This window comes from Pogona vitticeps, chromosome 3 (genome assembly GCF_051106095.1).
Source record: "Pogona vitticeps strain Pit_001003342236 chromosome 3, PviZW2.1, whole genome shotgun sequence".
Lineage (NCBI taxonomy): Eukaryota > Metazoa > Chordata > Lepidosauria > Squamata > Agamidae > Pogona > Pogona vitticeps.
Genome location: NC_135785.1, coordinates 175,190,843 through 175,207,885, shown reverse-complemented (window position 1 = coordinate 175,207,885; position 17,043 = coordinate 175,190,843). Strand labels below are relative to the sequence as shown.

Sequence of the window (17,043 nt, the reverse complement as noted above, 5' to 3'; positions counted from 1 at the left end):
AATAATCAATATTTGTGGAATAGATATGAAAATAATTAATACAAAAAATAGTAACCAGATGGTTCTCCTATATTGTTCTTGCAAATTACAAATAAAGTTAAGCCCACAATACTCCTTTGCAAATTTGTAGCTTGAATAATAACATTTGGCAGAATTGAAATCTATTTAATCTAAACTCCCAGGCAGCTAAGCAGTGAGATCTAATAAACTAAACAGATCAAAACTTCCAGCAGGATTCATCTTTATTTCAAAATATGTTCTATTCATTAGTCAAGATCTTGCATGATGCTGAGATCAGTTGGCATCATACAAGCACCAGCTTCTGAGTCTGGTTTTGGTAGAAACATCTCTATTGTGTGCTGCCACCAATTGACAATCACCCCTAGACCACTAAGTTTGGGGGGGATGTCATTTAACTTGGAATATCCCTTTCACCAAACCAAGCAAACAGCAACTGTTCCCTTTACTTAAATACTACTAGAGGTATGGCTAAATTTATACTACACCTTAAAAGTGTACTTAAAAGGCACTCATTTCACACGCTAGCAAGGTTATGCTCAAATCATACAAGGTAGGCTTCAGCAGTATGTGGACCGAGAATTCCCAGAAGTACAAGCTGGATTTTGAAGGGGCAGAGGAACTCGAGACGAAATTGCTAACTTGCGCTGGATTATGGAGAAAGCCAGAGAGTTGCAGAAAAACATCTACTTCTGATTCATTGACTATGCAAAAGCCTTTGACTGTGTGGACCACAGCAAACTATGACAAGTCCTTAAAGAAACGGGAGTGCCTGATCACCTTATCTGTCTCCTGAGAAACCTATACGTGGGACAGGAAGCAACAGTTAGAACTGGATATGGAACAACTGATTGATTCAAAATTGGGAAAGGAGTACGACAAGGCTGTATATTGTCCCCCTGCTTATTCAACTTATATGCAGAATACATCATGCGAAAGGCTGTATTGGAGGATTCCAAGCCGGAATCAAGATTGCCGGAAGAAATATCAATAATCTCCGATATGCAGATGATACCACTCTGATGGCAGAAAGTGAGGAGGAATTAAAGAACCTTGTAATGAGGGTGAAAGAGGAGAGTACAAAAAATGGTCTGAAGCTCAACATCAAAAAAACTAAGATCATGGTCACTGGTCCCATCACCTCCTGGGAAATAGAAGGGGAAGATATGGAGGCAGTGACAGATTTACTTTCTAGGGCTCCATGATCACTGCAGATGGAGAGAGCAGGCACGAAATTAAAAGATGCTTGCTTCCTGGGAGGAAAGCGATGACAAACCTTGACAGCATCCTAAAAAGCAGAGACATCACCTTGCCAATGAAAGTCTGAATAGTCAAAGCTGTGGTTTTTCCTGTAGTGATGTACGGAAGTGAGAGCTGGACGATAAAGAAAGCTAACCGCCGAAGAATTGATGCTTTTGAATTGTGTTGGAGGAGGCTCTTGAGAGTCCCCTGGACCGCAAGGAGAACTAACCTATCAATTCCAAAGGAAATCAACCCTGAGTGCTCACTGGAAGGACAGATCCTGAAGCTGAGGCTCCAATACTTTGGCCATCTCATGAGAAGAGAAGACTCCCTGGAAAAGACCCTGGTGTTGGGAAAGTGTGAAGGCAGGAGAAGGGGACGACAGAGGATGAGATGGTTGGACAGTGTCATCGAAGCCACCAACATGAATTTGACCAAACTCTGGGAGGCAGTGGAAGACAGGAGGCCCTGGTGTGCTCTGGTCCATGGGGTCACGAAGAGTCAGATGTGACTAAATGACTAAACAGCAACACCTTAAAAGAAAAATAAACAAAACACTTTTGGTGAAACACATCAATGTTGTTTTGGTGATGCAGTCTTGAGTACATGCCCTTGTACTGGCCACTGTGTGATAATAATATCTCATGACCGCTATTTTTAAAAAACAATAAGCAGGATTTGTAAACCAAAAACAGAAGACATTTATTTGAAGGGGAAAAAAAACTCAGAAAAGAATAAGAGGGTTCAACAGAAATGTGGGTGATCACAGAAGAAAGGAAGGCTAATTGCCTTAGAGAGAGGCAGGGATGAGCACCCCAGCCTAGGACACGTCTGGACCTTTAGTCCAGATGGGCGGGATAGAAATCCAATAAATAAATTAATAAATAATAAATGTCAAGGGGAACCTTTACCTTTACTTTATGTAAATATTTACTAAATTCCCCTTAGACTTTAAATCTATGCATAAACAACTAAGCAATAAAATTCATCAAGAGAATTTTGCAGGTCTAACCAGTATGACAATATGACAATCATCTAACCAATATGACTATAATTGAATATATATGAAACTATTTAATAATCTTAAAGTCATTGTTATATTAGACTACTATTAAGTAGTTTAATAAAACTAAGTGAATACAACGATATAAACAAGAGTAATGAAAATCAAGGATACATGCAAGTCTTAATAACAAGGAAAATAATACTTTGATAGAAACAAAGTAGCAAACTAATGTTGTGTCATAGCTTTGAAACACCTAGAAAAAGCAGAGGGGAGCCATATATCTTTAGAATTTTTGTGTTATGACAAAAATGAGACTTTTTGTACCTCACAGCACAGCAGGGCAGACAAAACAAAGAATCATTACTAGTTTTTGATCATACTTGCTTCACATCCTAGGCCAGCTGCACTCTAGTTATCCTCTGGCTTGTTTCATTGCTCATAGATCAAGTCAAGTTACAGGTAGCACTGGAGCAGGTGATTGACAACTATATCAGTCACCAACCCTATCAGCCGGAAAAACCTCCTAAGAAATTCATGAATCAACCAGATGTCTTAAGGGTGGGCCATCTTAGTCAGACTCCAAGACCTGCAAAGAGGGTCTGTTGTCAGCAAAAGGCAACAATCGAAGCAGAATAAAGGAGTTGCTGAGAACCTCTCCCTCTGAAAACAGCCCATAATCTACCATATACAGGTGTTGAGCCAATAATGTATTGAGATAGCTTTGTGGTTGCTATGAAGTTCTGAGCAGGCACCACCAGGACAGGCTCAGCATGGAGACTGGTTCCCCAGAACCATAGTCCTGAGTTTGGCCAGTGCCACTTTGTGAGAATTCCGTGGCCAACTTAGGCAGGGAGAATAATGGCCAGTGGGATGAAGGGTGCATCAGCAGCAACCCTATTGTGTCTCACTGGCCCAGCATGAGGTTCATGACAAAGCCTTAGATTTAGTGCCAGGGTGCATTAGCTGTGAGGGAAATGGAATTCTTATGGTTAGTGGCAACCCCATCACCTCCAACTCCTATCCCAGCTCTCCAGTCAAGGTTGATGCAGCACCAGATACCTGGTACAGAAAGGTGAGATAGAGTCAGCCCTTTCAACCAGATCAGCCCCTCCATCGACAATCAAGTTACGGCTAGTAATTGCCTCATTAAGGAGCAGCAGCATAAAAATATTGATCACTACAAGCAATTACTACAAGCATTTTTAAAGCAATGAATCAGTCTAACAAGCAAGATTATTGAAGAAATAACAATTCTGTGCAATCTCCTATTTTGCTATCCATACAGAAAAGATTAAACACTGACATCTGATAGGTCATTGATGTAAATACACCAATTGCAAGTGAAGGTAATGATGTCAGATTGTTTATTCTTCTGCTAATAGGTAGAGGTAGTGCTATCAGGCAAAAACAAAAGTGTCACTTCTAAGAACAGTCACCACTGCTTCCTAGGATGTTAGATAAACAAAACTTAGAATATAAATAAATGATGATTTCTCACATCACAATTAGAGGACGAAGCAGCTGTGAGAGGCAAAAGATAAGGAAGTGGTTCCAGAAAGTAAATAATGGATCCTGCATAGGCTTTAACGATAACCTAGCTAAACATGGATGAAAATATCATGTATTGATTTTGTGTGCGTAAACATGCTTAAAGGCTCAGAAATGCTTTTCCTTTTGTATTTCCTTATTATAAGAACTCTGATGCTCTTTCATGTATTTTAAAGAAAGGTTTTACAGTTTTTGAAGTTTATAATCTTTTAGTTTTTCAGTGAAATATTATAGAGAGATATTCTCTTCCATATGCTTTTTAAATGTTTCTTTTGCATAGGCCCCTTTCTTTTTGAATCAGAAATCATTGAAGTTCTTGTCTTCATATTGTCCATTCTCTCACTTAATTGCTTAAAAAGAAAAGACGCTTTAAAAATAATTACTTGTAGTAACCTTCATATCCATAATACAGTGGTGCCTTGCTTAACGATTACTTCGTTAAATGATGAAACTGCTTTACAATGAAGTTTTTGCGATCGCTATTGTGATCGCAAAACGATGTTCCTATAGGGAAAAATCACTTAACAATGATCGGTTCCCTGCTTCAGGAACCAATTTTTCGCTAGACGACAATTTTAAAACAGCTGATCAGCGGCTCTAAAATGGCCACCCACTGTGCAAAATGGCTCCCCCCTGTGCTTTAGGATGGATTCCTCGATTTACAGGCACTGGAAAATGGCCGCCCTATGGAGGATCTTCGCAAAACGAGCAGGTATTTCGCCCATTGGAACGAATTGAACCGGTTTTCAATGCATTACAATTGGTTTTTAAATTTTGCTTGACGAGGATTTTGCTTAACAGTGATTTGAATGGAATGAATTATCCTCGTCAAGCGAGGCACCACTGTATGAAGATTTGTGTTTTGCGTGCATATGCTGGTGTTTTATGTTTTTCATTTTTGGAGAATACTGACTTTCAGGGGAGTGGGTCACCTCTTATTCCTATGTAACACATTTAAAATGCAAGTGACCAATTCTTCTCACCATACATGCAGTTTGAGAGAAAGCAAACAACCCATCCCTTTACATTGTCCCTTCAATCAATATGCAAACATACTATTAGCAGGGATACGTGTTCCTCCTTCTACACTCTCTGTTCTTGGTTTTATTTTGTCTTAACTGTTACCTTTTTGTATGTAGAACAAATAATCAGCCAGTTCCTTAAGATACAGGAAGAAGGTGTCAGTTTGACAATACAACAGTATATTTTCTTCCTCTCCCCCTCTCTCCCCTTGCCCCATGGAGAATAATAGGACAAAGACATGCCTGCATTTGCAAACATTCGGCTATTTATAGGTAGGGAGGTTGTTGTTCAGGTGATTTCCTTTCAGACCCAAGTGAAAAGACTGATTCCTTTCTTCCCCCTTTGCATCTAGTCCTAAAGCTCATCTGATGGAGTAGCAAAGCAGACAGATAAAAAAAAAACCAAACACCAGCTTGTTTTTGTTCTTTAATTGCAGGTAATGGGACATTGATTGGAGCATCTGCAAATGTCGTTTGTGCAGGAATTGCAGAGCAACACGGCTACGGCTTCTCTTTCATGGAATTTTTCAGGTATATTTTTGACCCAGGGTGAATCTGTGTTAGAATTTGCCTCAATATATGGGAGGTTGCTTCCATTTTAAATCAATACAAATCAGACAGACAGTTTACACAACAGTGAAAGAATAGCCAACGAGATATGAAGCATACTGCTTTATAACTCCGTTTTAGTTGTACAAGTAATCTCTAGGCTGCAGAATTTTCAAGTTACACCATTCATTTTAAACTGCAGTGATGGGGAATGAAAAGAACTCCAGAGGAATGAAAAGCACTTCTGGTACATGAAGCCATATTCGAATGACAAACTTAAAACTTGTTCAGTCATGTTTCACTATAATGTCGCCTAATCTATGGCTGGGTAATTTCATGGCATCGTAAAACTAAGGATTTGGATGATGCCTATGGGCTAGGAAGGGCAGCAAAGAAGGATCTAGAAAAGATCACCAAGTCTAAGGATGTGTCATTGGAGACCAAGACCAAGATCATCCACACACTTGTATTTCCGATTACCATATAAGGTGTGAAAGCTGGACAGTTAAGAAAGCTGACAAGAAAAAAAACTGATTCATTTGAAATATGGTGCTGGAGGAGAGCTTTGTAGATACCCAAGATTGTGGAAAGACAAACAAGTTGATCCTAGATCAAATCAAGTTTGAACTGTCTCTGGAGGAAAAAATAAATAAAGAGAGAAAGAGAGAGAATGAGAGAGAGATAAAACTGAGCCTATCTTATTTTGGGCACATCATGAGAAGACAGGATTCCCCGGAAAAAACAATAATGCTGGGAAACGTGGAAGGCAGCAGAAAAGAGGAAGACCAAATATGAGATGGACTGACTCTCTAAAAGAGCCCACAGGCTAGATTCTGCAAGAGCTGAGCAGGGTGGCTGAGGACAGGACATTCTGGAGAGTGCTCATTCATAGGGTTGTCATGAGTAGCAGGTGACGTGACAGCACGTAACAACAACAAAGGATGATCTAGTTCAACCCTCTGTCCATGAAGAAATTCATAATTAAAACATCCCTGACAGATGATTATTGTGTTTGAAAACTTCCAATGAAAGAGGAAACTGATCCCCCTCTGTTACATACAGCACTGATGGTACCTGTCTGTCATGGGTTTGGAGGGAAAGTTCCATCCTATGGGGAGTGGAAGGCGGGACATCAGGGGGAGGAGCTGTACTGTATAAATATTTGGAGCTGATGTGAAGAGTGAGGAGTGGGAGTCTGTGTGTCAGACTGAGTACAACTGTGTGTCAGTTAGTACCTACCTGATAGGTTCAGGTTTCTATATGGGTAGCCAGAACTGATAGGTTCAGGGTCTGTGCTTTACTTTAAAGTGTTCTGTGGGAACCAAACTGTTATATGTATATGTTTGGGACTTTGCCACGTTACAGTATCTTATTTACTTGATCTTTTTATTTACCCTGTTTGTTATTTAAATAAACCTTGTTCTTTTGTTTGTTAAAAATCCATTCCTGGTCTGTGTGACTCCTTATAGGGAATGGTTGGTGGCAGCTTAATTATCGGGTGATATATCCCAGTAGGTCTGGGGTTGTCACACCCTCTCAAGAAGTTCTTGCTAATGTTTGGTCAGAATATCTTTTCTTGCAATGTATTCAATTGGTTTAGGAGTTGAGAACTATTCTCTGGAACAGCAGAAAACAAGCTTGCTCCATCTTCCGTGTGGCAATGCTTTAGATATCTGAAGATGTGCATCCTATAGCCTCTCAATCTTCTCTATACTAAACATACTCACTTCTGTCTACTGTTTCTCACAGGTATTGGTCTCCAGATCCTTTACCATCTTAGCTGTCCTCCTCTGTACATATTCCAGTTTACCAATATCCTGCTTAAACTTGAACTTGTCTTATTTGATTATAAGAATAACTGTGAAGAAATGTTCTAGAGTGATATCTGGGTGAGCTTGTTATAGCAAATAGGAATGTTAGCATCAATAAAATGGCATGTTGTTGAGGGGTTCTTCATTCTCTTCCCCATTCTGTTCATTGAAGGGGTGGTTCTTCATATGTAAAATTGCCCTTCTCCACTTGAGGGACACAGAAGTCAACCAGTTCAAAAGCTCTATTGGCTCATATAGCTTATGAACCCATAGACTATAAGCTCATTTAACTTATGGTATATTAAAACAATGAGTTTCTTTTTTTTGGATACTGCTGTCAATGCGTCACCCAACTTTGAGCAGTCTGCTCAATTGTGTAGTCATTGTGTGTTTGTGGATGAATCTGTTTCCCCCCACTCTGTTGCTGATTTCTTTGGGACATTTGTACTGATAAACAAGTAATGTTCTGCTGCATAATATGTCAGATTTTGTAAGGATGACTTCATAGGTGCCTAAAGATATGTCCTAAATACTAAAGATTCTGTCACATAGCTGCAGCTGATGAAAAAGGAATTGAAGATGATCTCTCTCTCTCTGTGTGTGTGTGTGTGTGTGTGTGTGTGTGTGTGTGTGTGTGTGTGTGTGTGTGTGTGTGTGTGTGTGAGAGAGAGAGAGAGAGAGAGAGAGAGAGAGAGGGAGGGAGGGAGAGAAGTCAATTTCTTTTGAATACAGATGAAAGCTTTTTATATGAAAGTTTTTCGTTGTAAATATGCCAATACTTGTCTAAAGCAACATGGCATATAGAAAGCTGTACAAAGGGAGAATCATGGTCTTTACACACATCCAGCTGTGTATGTACATATAGAAAATCTGTCACCAGTCTATTAATCACATGGCCGTGTAATATTATTGCTGTCAGAAATCCTCTTGGTGCCCAGGAATAAAGCTTCAGAGTTTTTGTTAAAAGGCCCTCCTGCTGGGAAGTGTAGCCCTTTTCTTTTTAGCTACACCATTTTTATATGTTTTCTACAAGTGTTTCCAGGGAAAGTGCAAGGAACATAAATTGAGATCAAAGAGGAAAGAAGCTTTTATCAGACTGAGGATGAAGAGAATGAAAGATCCATTCTCTTCATCTTCAGTCTGGCTAGCTAATGCTTTTGAAACCACATGATGAATTTACCTGATATCAGTTTTTTTTTGGAACTTGCTGCAACACAAGATCAAAAGTCACAGAAGAATCTCAATGTGATGATCATTTACAAAAGGGGTAAATCAGCTTATTAAATATAGAAGATTAAAAACAAAGGCCAGGATCCTATTGGTAGCTGCAGCTAGACTTCCTGACTCAATGGGAGTCTTGACAATAATAGTATATAATTTAAAATGTGTGCCATTATGTTGATTCCAACATATGGCAACCCTTTTTAGATGTAGTTTACCCTTCCCCTAAAAGGGACATGGTGGCGCTGTGGGCTAAACTGCAGAAGCCTCTGTGCTGCAGGGTCAGAAGACCAAGCAGTCGTAAGATCGAATCCACGCGACGGAGTGAGCTCCCGTCGCTTGTCCCAGCTCCCGCCAACCTAGCGGTTCGAAAGCATGCAAATGCGAGTAGATAAATAGGGACCACCTCGGTGGGAAGGTAACAGCGTTCCGTGTCTAAGTCGCACTGGCTATGTGACCACGGAAGATTGTCTTCGGACAAAACGCTGGCTCTATGGCTTGGAAACGGAGATGAGCACCGCCCCCTAGGGTCGAACACGACTGGACAAAAATTGTCAAGGGGAACCTTTACCTTTACCCTTCCCTGCTGGAGGTATGCTGGGACTGTGCAACTTGCTCATGACTATATAGGCTGTTCCCCCTCCCTCCCCAGGAAGCACAGTGCAGAATCCAACTCCCAACCGCTGGCTCCACAGTTGGATACCCAAACCACACTGTTCTATCCAGCCAGCTATAGGTTGACTTACCATTCAGCAGTTGCTTCAATGGCTTAGCTTTTAGTTGGGACAATGAAACTGGCAAAAAAAATTTATCTCCTTAATGACATTATCACAGGCTGGGCATCACAATACAGCTAAAAGTCAGATTAGTCTTTTAGCAGGAAAATTAAGGATGCAACGGGTAGTTGAAAAATGTATCATTTTCATCCCTTCCCAAAGAGTCCTTAATCAGGCTTCCCAACCACCAGAGAGGTTTCAAAGCTCTCCAAGATGATGAGATTTGGGAGGTTACTCCCAAATTATCTGCAACTTGACTTGATAGCATATTATTATTATAATGGTTGCTATTGTTGTTATTTTCATCCTTGCCGAGAGCAGGATGCTGTGAGATTCACATCCCTATTCCGCCAAAGCTCATCCCATGCCCATCCTTGTTGCAGAAGAAAGGTGAGGATGGTGGGAGAAAAATTCACAGTGATCCCAGTGAAGAAAGTTTAGGAATCCTGCTTTTACGGTATATACCACAGCATCTAGTTTCACTTTGTGAACAACAGGTAGAAGAACAGGTTCCTGCATGCCAGGGTGGAAACGGGAATGCTAGAAGGTTGGCAGCTAATGTTTCCTAAAGGATGGTTGGAAATGTATGCATGTACAAAATTTTGTTGTTCAAAATACTGTAGCCAAAAGAGCACATACTTTGCATATAAACAGCCATTGCATTTCCAGGTGTGGCTGGAACACTTCTGCCTTAAAGCCCAGAGAGATGTTGGCCATCACTGTTAGCACTAGACAGTTGGACGGATCATGTTCTAACTCACTACCAGGCAGCTTCCTGGGTTCTTTCCCTTGTCTTTGTGCGCTTGAATTTTGGGCTAGGTCTAAATGATTTCAATGATAGGTTGGGTCAAAGTATGCACTCTGATAGAGATAGATACACTTGCAGTAGTTTATCTACAAGGTGTGAGAATTCCATTCCAAAACCATAGAAAGGAAGGGTGCCAAGGGTCAAAACATCAAAGAAATAAGTGTGCTCTGGTGGATGAGAGTTCAGCAGTAATGAGGTGTGGTGATATTTATTTTATTTATATTATTTATGTGCCGCCTTTCTGCTCATAGGGGACCCAAGGCAAATCACAACAATTGAAACTATAGAATGATCGAGAGTTTTAAAATGCCATAGGAACTATATTAAGACATTTAAACATTTACCCAGATTGAAGCTAAGATTAAACAGAATTTTTACAACACTTAGAAAAATCTCTAAATTTAATAAATATAGCATTTCCAAGATCCTCCCTTAAAGCTTCAATGCCTGCCTGAAAAGGAAAATCTTTATCTGGTTATGAAGGGATGAGAAGAAGGGGGGCATCCTGATATTTAAATCATAGTGTTAAATATTTTCTGTGGTTTTTTTTAATGATTCTTTAATCTTTTTTCACTTGAGTAAACTACTCCTGATGGTGTCTGGATTCTGGTGAAACACTGTGTACTGGAGAATGAGGGAGACATGTCAGTTAAGGTAACACAAGATTGGAGGAGATATTCCTATAATACATGTCCACTTCAAATGAGTAATACCAGTGTATCAGAAGGGTTCATTTGAAATGCTTCCTCCCCTTCTCATCTGCTATTGGCGTATCAAATTATCAATATTTCTTTTAAAAGGTAGGTGCAGAAAGGAAGAGGTCTTATTTCTGAATTTGTTGACAGCGCTAATTTATCTTGTTTATGAGACCGGCTTTGAAAGAAAGTACACTCTAGAGGATCTAATAGAGTGATTAATGCTTCCGCAAATCAAATGTGCTTTGCTTACTTTAACTTGCCATCCTGTATCTTAATATATATTGTTTTTGGCTGGCAGAGTTTGACATCCAGGTCATTCAATTGAGATTCAGAGCCTCAGGGAAAACAAATCTCATAAAGTTTCTGTTAAGCTACTATCACAATTCTTTCTGCCCTCTCCAAGCTTAAGAGATGCAGGCGATCCACAGGCTTTAATTTAGGAAAATGACCCACAGATAAGAGAGCTGCCACATTTTTAAATCTTTTTGACAATGGATTGAAGTATCTAAGGGCACAACTACACAGCAGGAAAAATGTAACTAGATTCACTGTAAAGTGCAGTCCAAAAATTCCCTGGATTTATTCATTTCAGCTGACTATACAGGTGTCAGGAAAAAGAGGGGAGGAAATCAGCCTTGTTAGCAGCTTTTCTCCTTCCCATACCTGGTGCTTACCCCCTCTTCTCTTCCATTCCTTCCTCCATTCCTTTTAAAGGCTTGCTGTCTTGTTGCTAGGCAAGCTTGGTGATCAAAGGGAGATGAGGAATCTGCAGAGAGCCAGGAGGAAATTTTCACTTCATCCTTGTTTCCAGCTTCTTAATGTAGCTCTGCTGTGCTCTGAACGTCCAGATTTGGAGGAAGACACAATGAAAGCACAGCTGTCTTAAAACTCCCACCCTCCTTTTCTGTTTTCTTTGGTTGCCTGTCTACCCCAGGAATAGGTTTAAATACTGGTTCCCGACCTAAGGTAATCCAGATGTTCTTGACTACAACTGCGAGAAGCCTCCACCACTAGTTTTGTTGGCTAGGGTTTCTGGGAGTTGCAGTCCAAAAATGAAAGAAAGAAAGAAAGAAAGAAAGAAAGAAAAGAAAGAAAGAAAGAAGGGAATGGGAACAGAAAATGAAAGCAGACCTGGCCACTAGGAGTGGGGAGGAGACAATTCAGTTTCCTAGCTGTTCTGTCTCTCTCACTGCTGCTAGAGTTGGCTGGAATGGCTTGCAGTACAATCGCTACAAACCACTCCACATGGGCTCAAGCAGTCACACTGCTTAAGTGCTCACAAAGTTTCTTGTCCTTGATGATCCATGCAAGAATTCCCTCCTCCTAAAGATGGGTGTGAAGTACTTTGTGTCCCTTTGTCGTAAGTCATCTGTGCAACAGGGAGGGAAGGAGCAGCACATGCCAGCAGATCAGTGGGTGAGCTGGTGGTGGGAGGAGGGAGGGAATGTGTGGCAGCTATGCTGCTAGGCAGACAACTTATGACAAAGTCATAAGTCATATCATTGAGATTCCCCTAGCTTCCCCTCCCCCCATGTGTAGTTCAGTTCCCTTCGCAATGAATTCTGCACAGAAAATACACAATTTTGCCCATGAATTCTAAAACTCCTGCACAGCTTCATAATTCCTCTGCAGGAAAGATGCAGTTCTGTGCAGGAATGGTAATACTCCCACACAGGTTGACATTTCTTCCAAACAGAACAAAATGAAATCTCAGCCAGGAAACCTCTGAAAAATTCTATTTTCTAGGAGATTTCTCATGGGAAAATAAGCAAGCAAGGAGGCAAGCAAGCAAGCAAAACTCATCCAGATAAAATTCACATGAGAAAACTGAAGCAATCAGAACCTCAACAGAAATAATGACATAAACTTCAGTGCTTAATTTTTTTTGTTTCCTTTTATTGTTGACACTTTCGGTTCTTTCTCTTTATCAGCTAGCAATTAGTGAATTGTGTTTCTGGCATGCTCTGGTCCATGAGGTCATGAAGAGTCGGACACAACAACTAAACAACAAACAACAAATGGATTTAATGGAATGATGAAACCTAGAAGGTGACATGGCAACTGTAAGAACAGAAATTCTTTCCTGCCTCAAGGAACAGAGCATTGGTTCATAGCAATTGGCTGGCCTGCTCATAATTCAACATGCAGTTCTCCTGGGCTGCTGTCCAGAAATTGTTGTCTAGCTCAGCAAAGTTGAAATGTTAGCATTAACATGCCTTTGTTTGTTGACAGCTTCTGTCAAACCTTTTCTGTAGGAGGATATTTGTACATGGTATGTTGTGATGGTTTACACTTCAGCACAGTACAATTCAAATTTATAATGTATTTATCTGAAGGTCTTTGTATTTGATTTTCTACTTACTTTTCCAGAAAGTGAATTTTGATAGGATTTGTTCAAATCTCTTGCATGCCATTCTAATAAACAAGAATTTTAATGTCACATGTGTGAGGATTGCCATATATACTTTGTTGTATCCAAGAACTGCCAGTTTTTCCCTATATTTTCAAACCTTCCATGTTGAATCCAACATTTTGGTGGGTGGTGTACATGTAAGTCCTGAAGGTAAATTCTAAACTTGAGGTGTTCTCTCAGTTTTTGCATACAATATTGGGTGCACAATTTTTGCCACTGACAGTGCTCAGGCTAAAAACAGATTCTGTTTCTGTAGAGCATTTGTGCCAAAATATAGGAGAATGATCTTAGCCACTTTATTTTTATTGAAACTATGCAGAAAACCATAACCAGCTTAGCTTTTCTTTTCTTCCAAAATGTAGTTGGTTTACATTTTTTGTCATCACAAGGGATGTTGCTCAAGGGTGATGTCACATAACTTATTGTTATGCAATATATTATTGTTCAGTAGTTAGTCCATAAAGTCTGTTAAGATTCAGAAGGTGTGTTTGTGAGTGGGAATCAACATAAGGAACCTCTAGCCTAAATAGCAAATTCCATATGAATAGCATGGGGCAGACTCAGGAAGTTAAGACAGCCCAGAATCACAGAATAGACACAAAGCATCTGAAATGAATTTGAAGAACAGAAATTTAACTTGAGGCTACCAAATTTTTTCTAATAGTAAGGGAAACCCTGACTGGAAGAGAAAGGGGGAGCTTCCAAGCTGTAACTGTGTGCATGGAGGCCTAACTGAAAACTAGACAAAAGCTTCTGAAGTGACTACTTGCTTTTTCTGAGAAGTCTGAGGCAACCTGTGTAGCCTTGGGCAAGTTGCAAAGTTTCAGAATGAGCCAAGAAGAAAGGAATGGCAAACTGCTTCCGACTACTCTCTACCTAGAAAACCCTGAAAAGGGCCACCAAAAATTAAAATTGACTTGATGGTATACAATTATTGTATTATTATTAGACAAGGCTGGTGTGGATGGAATGTGATAAGGCACTGGGAGAGACGGGACAATTTCCCCACAGGTTTTTCTGTTTTTTGATCATGTAAAGATGGGCATATCTGCCTTGAGATCATGAGATTCGCTACAGCTCCAGGTAGATGTATGTTTACCTCTGTTCTCAGGAGACTCTTCACACATTTATCTACTCATGTGACCTGGAAGGAAATAACAGTGTGAGAATCAGCTGAGGCTGCCATCTGTATGAAAAAAAAGCCCAGTCGTGCAATATATTTGTGCTGATCACATGGGAACATTTTCTGTTCCATACAGAGCCACATATTTTACTAGTTCCTCTTGGCAATCCATCATTTCTTAATCTCTTGTGCCTCCTAGGGTTGTTGGGAGACTAAATCTGTCTTGCAGTATGTACTGAGCATTTGGCCTTACAAATAATATCCTTTGGACCAAGCAGATTACTCTGAACAATGTCACCCCTTGCAGCTGATGAATGGCTATTAAAATACTATTTTCTTTGTTTACTTTGGGTTGTATATTATGTTGTAGCATTGCTCTCTCACCATGTACGAAACAAGTAACAGTGGCCATGATGTCTGGGAATTCTAGAATTAGTCATTCCTCAAACTAACTTTTCCAAGGTGTGTGTTGAAACTTAGCCTATTGCTTTATCTAACGGGCTGTCCTATAAAGTCCAAAGACCTTTTCCTCATTCCACAAAGCACTGCTTTAGAGACTGTGCATGCTGTATCATTTCAGAACATCAAGATATACATATCTTGGTAGAAGAAAAAGAATCACTTCACTGTGTGTTCTCTCCACATTATTCTCACCTGAAGCTTTGATCTAGCAGGCTACACCCTGACTGTGTAAGTGCTCCCTTCTGGAGATGGAATTCAGTTTAGACATAAAACAGAGATGTTTTAAATAAATTAAATATAAAATCAATATCTCAGTACAGTTGCTTCTGTGCTGGCTGTTTGATGTTAAATTCAACTTCTGCCCCTCAACCCTTATGTTCCCGAAGTTTTAGATTTTGTTAAGACCAAGGGAGCGCACTATATCAGGGTTTGATATGTGCTTGACTGGTGGGCTGAGAAGACAGGAACTCGGCAGATAGGCAATGTCTAAAATGCTATCTGAAACAGCACTCCCAATTCATTAGAAATACTGTACTGAAATGTTACACAGTCAGTTCTGCTGGTTCTTTCTCTTTGGCTTCAGAGTTGCTGGAACAATTTAGGTTGGCCATATACTAGCATATAGTATTTTGGGGTTTGCATCATGACCAGGAGTATACTTCAGGCAATACTCTTTTTATTAAATCTCAAAAATGAGGCTCATTCCTTGGAAAGAAAAAGCAGAAGAGCTTTTAGTTTGCCATGGCTCTCATGCAATTTCCGAAGACTCTTCATTTAACTGGCAAATATTTGTTTCTACCGTGTTTCCTCAAAAATAATTTTTGCTTGAAAAAACGCATTAGGGCTTACTTTCAGGGAATGTTTTATTTTTTTTTTCATGTACATCAATCTACATTTATTCAAATACAGTCGTGTCATCTTCTGGTTGCTGCACAATGGTGGAGGGCGGGGTTTCGCTTAAGTGGGGCTTATTTTTGGGGTAGGGCTTATATTACGAGCATCCTGAAAAATCATGCTAGGGCTTATTTTCAGGTTAGGTCTTATTTTCAGGGAAACAGGGTAGATTAAAGTATGTGTGTGGGCGGGGGGAGGGAAGCTTTTCGCTTTCCCAGGATAATCTTGAGCAACTGTTCAGGTTGGTGTAATTCGAATTGCTGATCCCACCTAGAGTAGACTCATTGAATCAATAGGATCTATAAAGCACTGACATAAGCATTCATCAGTTGATTCAGTGGATCTACTTTATATTGGACTAGCATTTGGATTTAAGTAGCTATTTTTGTCCCAGAATCACTTAGAAAACACATTCCCGTTTGTAGCAGACTTAATTAATTCTAGATGCTGTGTTATCACCAGCTGTGTTTGAGGTAGTCCATTTTATTTCTAGGAGACTTGAGCTTCAGTAAATAGATGCAAGATTTAACGTGGTGGAAAATGATTTTAGATGCTACACAGCTGTGTTTGCAAGGTGGCTAGGATAACTATTTTGCCTTGGATTTCTTTGCCTGTACTTCTTTCTACTCTTCTAACTTCCTCATGAAAGTGTTACAAAATGGAAGTAAGACAAAGATGGAATTGTGGAGTATTCTCCACGCTCTCCAAGTGAACAGATTCATCCTGAAATTCTGTCTTTTCAAAATCATGTGGTAGCTTCACCATTTAGTGGTGCTAAAGAATATTTTTTATTCATAAGAAATGTTATATTTTACTTTGGGGTGGGGCTATATTCACCCATATATTCTGTTTTCCTAACCTGTTTAGTATTAGAGTCATACAGAGAGAGTACTTGCATAATGCACTGCTCAATTATTCTCTTTATTTTCAAATTTAGAAGCTCCATCCACAGTTGCTTTCATACAGATAATAGTGGCTATGTGTCAGAATTATAATTACATAACTGCACCACTCTTAGAAAGAATGTTTCCAAGAAATAGTCATTAGGAAAGCACTGAAATGTGCATATGTGTCTAATGAGCAAAGGAAGTGCTGTCATTCTACATCTCCAAGAGGACAAGAGATGGACCTTTATTTCCTATGGGGAAAATTCATTGGAAAGGGTAAAAGGAGAAATGGCTTGTGGAAATCTTGTAGATGATATTATAACTTATAACTTAGCTTATAAAACATAATACTGAAATTGCTTTTAGAAAGTAAGGCATATAATTTTCATGACTTGTACTGGTTAAAATGTTTTCCTTTCTGATATGTATCTTAAAGAAATACTGTTCATGATATTTGTCCTTGATACATACTTGAAAATGATGAAAAGGCTCCAGGACAAGTTTGGCCCGAACATTTAGCAGCATGTAAATAAATTAAAATCCTTTCTGATAATATTTCCATTAC

General features: G+C 39.6%; 1 protein-coding gene across 1 annotated transcript in view; it reads left to right on the top strand.

Annotated features, from left to right (window-relative positions):
- Window positions 1-17,043, top strand: part of OCA2 (OCA2 melanosomal transmembrane protein) — a 220,359-nt gene that overhangs the window by 196,295 nt on the left and 7,021 nt on the right. The window contains exon 24 of the mRNA XM_020796810.3: window positions 5,274-5,367. Coding sequence (XP_020652469.3) covers window positions 5,274-5,367 — 94 coding nt within the window. The remainder of the gene's footprint in view (window positions 1-5,273; window positions 5,368-17,043) is intronic.